The following is a 6,000-nucleotide window of genomic DNA, read 5'->3' as shown; positions in this document are numbered from 1 at the left end:
ACTTGAGGAGTCACAACATGTGTAATAATGTTAATCGCTTTTAATTGACATGGTTATCTTAAATAAAGAATAGTTTTCCATTTAGCAGGTAGGTAGCTCAATGTACATATTCATATTCATATCTCTTGTTAATGTCTATATTGAAAATGTATGTTGAAACTGATGTGAATTTTTTCAATAATACATAGTAATCAGAAAACAGTCATTGGGTCAAAATTCAACAGAAACAGTGCAGGAACGTTTTTGAGCGGAACGAAGATTGTGTGTCCCGTTTTCAGGAGGTCGACGGAACTTTAGTCCGCCACTATTTTGAGTTCGGGTGGAAAACAACCACGGGTGTTCCCGATTGTAGATTTTACACGCCTGTTCTCTATCCTGTTATATTTCCTGTCAATATCGTGATAGTTAGATGTTTCGCTCTTTCCTGGTATAATGACACGATTAATAGCTGCAGCGAGAAACATCAGAAGCAGCTCCAGATGCGGCTAACTCGACTAGCGTGAGCGCCAGCTAGCTAAAGCAGCTAAAGTTTTTGCAGTAACTTTCATTTATCATGTTGGGACTTTTAACGCCCCCAAAATGCACGCGTTATGTTAGGATATTCTCCAGATTATTTAAAGGGACACGGATATATAGATGTTTGTCAGAAAGATGCCAGTCAGATGAGTTCATCCGGAGATTTATCTCAGAAAACACAGAGATAGTCGGAGAGCAGAGTCTGACTCCAGAGCTCCAACTGAGACTTTTCACCCCAAAGTGCAGATTTTGGAGAGAGAGACCAGAGCTGTGGCCTTTTGCTGATCCCTACTGGGCCATTTACTGGCCAGGAGGACAGGCACTGTCAAGGTAGCCTCACGATAAACAGCCTGACACTGTTCAATGTGTGTGAGAGTCTGAGCTCGGTGCCTCACCTGTGTGCAGGTACCTCCTGGATAATCCCGGACTGTGTCGGGGCAGGACGGTTCTGGATCTGGGGAGCGGCTGTGGAGCCTCGGCCATCGCTGCGAAACTATGCGGTGCTGCTCATGTTGTTGCCAATGACATTGACACTGGTATGCATCCATGTTTATCTATTGTGTTAATTTTTCTCATATCATTTTGCTCCCTGAAGTCAGATTTTCAACACTCTTCCTCCCATCAAACCGGCGAAATGAGACATTAAGATAAATACAGACCCAAATCTCCACTCCACTATTATGTGGCCTTGAAGTGAAAAAATGTTTGGCCCCTCTTACCACCAAAGTCATAATCTGTGACACTATTATACGATTGCTTTGGTTGAGTTTTTACAGCAGAGTTTCAGTTTCTGTTATTCTACATTAGTGTAATTTGCGGTTTACATAATGTTACTTGCATTAGTGCAAATATCAAATGCTTGTCTGGAATAAAAACTATCTTTTGTGTTAGATATGGAGCAAATAAAATAAATAAAGCTAAACTGACATTCTGCCCTCATTTTGTGACACCTTTAAAGTAATACAGCCAAGTTCAATCATTACAATGTGTCAAAGTAATAGAGAGAGACTGCATTGCATTTCTCCGTTCAAAATTCCAAATGCATCAGCTCTCTTTATAGATGCTATAATGCACCTGGGGATTTGTCTTTCACCACCTACGTTCAGCTGTTCCACTGCCTCTTTTACCCCGTTCTTACCAGTGTTGCATTTCCACATGGTGAGAACCACCTTTACCTTTGTGTGGGTGGTGGCATTAATAACAGTTGTAGTATTAGAACTGAAATTATCGACAAGACCCAAGTGAGGGCAGGTGTAGAAAAGAAAGCCTCAACGAATAATTCACAGGCTTTTCCAGCAACGTGCTGTTTTGTGATGAAGTCCGGTCGACCATTGTTGTAGGAGATGATCATAGATCATAGCACACACACACACACACACCGCACAGACAGAATTGCAACATGATGGCATACACACAATTCACCAGAATACTTCACACACACACACACACACACACACACACAAATTGGAATGACAGGATATGCAATACAATACACACCCAATGCAATGCACACACACGCCGGGTAGATGATGCAGTGTTAAAGTATAAAAGCCCCGGAACTGATCAGGAATTGGAATTGAAGTTTAATTTTAAAGTGTTGTGGAAAATCAAAGGAAAGCCTTCCATTTGTGCTTTGTGCACAGTAACTCCTGTTGTATCTTCTCTGATGCCGATGATGTGCAGTTGATGAAAGGAGACGCTAAGCCAATTGTAGGAACAGACAGCGTAACCCCCGGCCAAATCTGCTGCCTCTGTCCTCGTCTCCTCCTGAGCCCATTCTCTGGTCATCTTTTCTACTCTTCTTGACTTCCTAGCTCGACAGCTGATGTCTTTGTTAAAAATGTACAGGAATGTACCAAAAATACTTACAACCATCTGTACCCAAATAAGGAGGTAAAAATCAATCACTCCTGTCGAGTTCATGCTTCCTTTAGATAGACAGACACCAACAGGCACAGTCATAAACACCAAATGGACACAGTCATAAATACCACTCTTAAATGCACCCATCAGATACTACACTCCTCACTGAGACTTCTTTGTCAAATTGCCACTAAAGCCAGCGGTGGAGGTGGACGTTGAGGGGGGTTTAGGGGACATGTAATGGCAGTGGGGGTGGGGGAAGGGACCAGGGGTAAGTTTGGTCCCAGTAGCGACCAGCTCTTTCATCTGGGGAACTCCAGGAGGTGAGAGTGTTGTGACATTGTCATGCGCATTGTCAGATCCGCGTCTGTTACCACCTCTCGGCAGGTGACAAACAGCTCTCCATTACAAGGGGCCGAGCCTCAGTGCACTAACAGGGTTCACCTGCTTAGTGTCTCACCTATTGGCTCTTTAAGCTGTTGCAAGGAGACTCGCCTAGCTTATCTCACTACCTTCCTCCGAACGTCTGCCCTACTTCCACTGGTGGAGCACCCGGCAGAATAGCCTACGTGCCGAATACCACGCACCAGCCACGCCCGTTAACGGTAAAGGGCCTGTTGCTTTGCTGAGACTAGGGATACCTATTATGAGTCTACTGACGTTAGAACAATATCAGAATCTGAATCAGAATTCCTTTAATAATCCCCAGTAACCTTTACTTTATATCCTAAGAAGATTTAAAAAGCTCAATGTCCACAATTTCTCTTTAAATGCAGGTATTCTAACTTTATTGCAAAATATAGCAGGGAAAGGCGTACAGCTTTAAATTAATTAACAACCATATGTTGATTTCTAATTGATTCAGTACTAAAATCATTAATCTAAAGGTTAATTTAACTGATCTTGACTGATGCAGACTTGTTGGTTGTTCTTTAATCTGGGGAAGGAGAATAGGGAAATCCCTAGGCTGTGGATCGTTCCTTCCCTGCAGTGCCCTGGATGTCAGAATGAAATGTCCAACTTTGTCCAAAGAATGGTGTTTTCACCCATCCTTCCTTTGCTGCAGGTTGAGCAAAAGAGTCTCTGTGAGTTGAAAACTCCCCGGCCAAAGCGAAGTGGTCAGTCCCTTGTCCGATGCCGGAGCCTGTCTCAGTCTCGGCCGGAAGGCATCCCCTTTTCTGTGGTGTTAAGGTTGCTCAATTCTCACTTCTTGAATAGATGATTTCTGAGTCCGCTGAAGTCCCTCGAAGGTCTTAGCACCAGGAATCCACGTAAGACTGACCAAGAGTTATTAAGTTATTGTCCTTATAAGGTGCGGTCTCAGGTTCAAGGTGTTTCCCATAAGTTACTGTTAAATAAGGGGAACTTGATTGTGGAGTTCCCCAAAATCTCCCTTCCCCAGAGGCATCAGTTTGGGGCGTCATATAACACCTCCGTTGCTGATTATGCTTAATCATCCTCGTGTCACATACACTTCCTGATTCAGTATTATAACACTTTGTCCTCCCTTTACCTCGCTACTGTCAAATCATACAATGATCTAAAACATTTCCATTACACAAATCATCAGTACATTTCTTTGCTCATTTTAGTATTAACTTTTACTTATTTCATGATTATTAATCATCACATTTGTAAAATACTTCATCTCTTATAAATCACTTATTAATTTGATCCTTTATAACATGACAAATCAGTCATTTGTACTTCATGCATTCTGCTTTTACTCACTTCATCCTAGATTGTGACATCACACATTGCTGTTATCATGAATCACTCAGTCCACAGAGACCTAAAAGTCTCAAGAACAGTTCTGGGCAGTGAGGGGATTCAACTTTACTTGACAGCATGTATCAGAGTATGGGTGTGTACAACAATCATTTCCTATCAGAAACTTAACCCTACAAGAGGAGGGTGACCTGGATGGGGTGAGGGGGGGCTGAAGAAGGTGAATCCTCACAGAAAGTAATTAGCATGTGGTGTTTAGACTCTCTGTCTTGCCCCTCCCCTCATGTAGTAAACTCTCTCTAGGCGTGGGTAGAGCTGGCTTCTGTCTTGTCTTTGTTTTGGTTTGTCTCTTGTCCTTGGCAGAAGTGCAGATGGGTGATGCAAGAAGTAAAATAGGTTGGAAGTGAACAATTTAAATCTCGACTTGTTGAGGCAAATTCCATCTGCCCTAAAAGGATGTCTGCAGTTTCCTGAGAAAGTTGCAATTGTTAATAAAATGCACTGAAGGGAGAGTAAATATTCCTGTTTGTGTTACAGTTGCAGCCGTTGCGACACACATGAACTCAGAGCTGAATGGCCTGGAAGCGCCCGTTTGTCTCAGTAACAACATGATTGGTTCACAACCCGAGGCCTTCGACCTCATCCTCCTGGGCGACATGTTCTATGATGAGGCCCTTGCCACCAGCCTGCACAGCTGGCTGGACCACTACATCATAACCAACGGCACCAAAGTCCTGATCGGAGATCCCGGAAGAGCCCAGTTTGAGGAACACAGCATCCGACGACGCCTGCGTCAGCAGGCTCAGTTTGAGCTGCCTGAGTCTGTCAGAGAGGAGAACTATGGTCTGACCAGCAGCAGTGTTTGGTGCTATCACCCTGAAACCTGAGGACAGGAGAGGATCTTCTTAGCTTTGGAATTAAAATGTCACATGTTCTGTGTGTTATGTGATTACTTTGTTGGTATTTAAAAAAAATCTTACAGAATAAAACATTGTCTCTATTTTGAATTTTTTTCTTTTTGATTTTCACAGTGAACCCCAAATAATGATTATTACAATCATGCAAAAAGCCCACTAAGCCCCACATCTCTAATTTAAAAAAAGCAAGTGAAAGTGTACACTCCCCTCCAAAAGTATTGGAACAGTGAAGCCAATTCCTTTATTTTCGCTGTAGACTGAAAACATTTGGGTTTGACATCAAAAGATGAATATGAGACAAGAGATCAACTTTTTAGCTTTTATTTCCAGGTATTTACATCTGGATCTGATACACAACTTAGAAGATAGCACCTTTTATGTGAACCCACCCATTGGGTTGTTTTTCACCCATGGACAGCTCTCTGGTTTTCATGTTGGTTACACCTCTAACTATAAATGCAGTCTGCACAGGCAAAACCCTAATCTGAAACTGAACGTAGACATTCAGCGCTATTTATTGTTTGAATAATCAATGTAATAGGACACACCAGGGCAACAAAACACACCTGTCAGTCACATGTTCCAATACTTTTGCTCACATGGAAAATGGGTGGGTATCTTCTAAGTTGTGTATCAGATCCAGATGTAAATACCTGGAAATAAAAGCTGAACTGTTGATCTCTTGTCTCATATTCATCTTTTGATGTCAAACCCAAATGTTTTCAGTCTACAGTGAAAATAAAGGAATTGGCCTCACCAATACTTTTGGAGGGGAGTGTAGGTATTAGAAGCCAACATGGAGCCCCAAAACTTTCCATATGAAAAACAGAAATACGTGATTTGGGGCTCCAGTATATGTGATACTCACAAAAAATGTCATTTTTTATTATAACATATGTGTAAGATTTGAAGAAGTGCTGAGTGCTGTAAGCAGAACTGAAACCACAGAGGCCGTAGAGTCATCTTGAAGAAGGAG

At 42.3% G+C, this 6,000-nt stretch overlaps 1 protein-coding gene across 1 annotated transcript; it reads left to right on the top strand.

Moving 5' to 3' along the window:
- Positions 1 to 366: 366 nt before the first annotated feature.
- On the top strand, positions 367 to 5,080 carry etfbkmt (electron transfer flavoprotein subunit beta lysine methyltransferase). Its single transcript, XM_070831258.1, has 3 exons — positions 367 to 846; positions 922 to 1,052; positions 4,645 to 5,080. The coding sequence occupies exons 1-3, from the start codon at positions 554 to 556 to the stop codon at positions 4,992 to 4,994; spliced, it is 774 nt and encodes a 257-aa protein (XP_070687359.1). The 5' UTR covers positions 367 to 553; the 3' UTR covers positions 4,995 to 5,080.
- Positions 5,081 to 6,000: the final 920 nt, after the last annotated feature.

Source organism: Pempheris klunzingeri, chromosome 5 (assembly GCF_042242105.1).
Source record: "Pempheris klunzingeri isolate RE-2024b chromosome 5, fPemKlu1.hap1, whole genome shotgun sequence".
NCBI lineage: Eukaryota > Metazoa > Chordata > Actinopteri > Acropomatiformes > Pempheridae > Pempheris > Pempheris klunzingeri.
The sequence above is the reverse complement of the archived record's forward strand: the minus strand, read 5'-3'. Positions and strand labels throughout refer to the sequence as shown.

Bases quoted from the DNA above. Each gene is read 5' to 3' on its own strand.
- etfbkmt (XM_070831258.1), top strand. From the start codon at position 554: ATGTTGGGACTTTTAACGCCCCCAAAATGCACGCGTTATGTTAGGATA. The intron at 847-921 runs GTAGCCTCACGA...ACCTGTGTGCAG, and splicing joins GGAGGACAGGCACTGTCAAG to GTACCTCCTGGATAATCCCG. The intron at 1,053-4,644 runs GTATGCATCCAT...TTTGTGTTACAG, and splicing joins TGCCAATGACATTGACACTG to TTGCAGCCGTTGCGACACAC.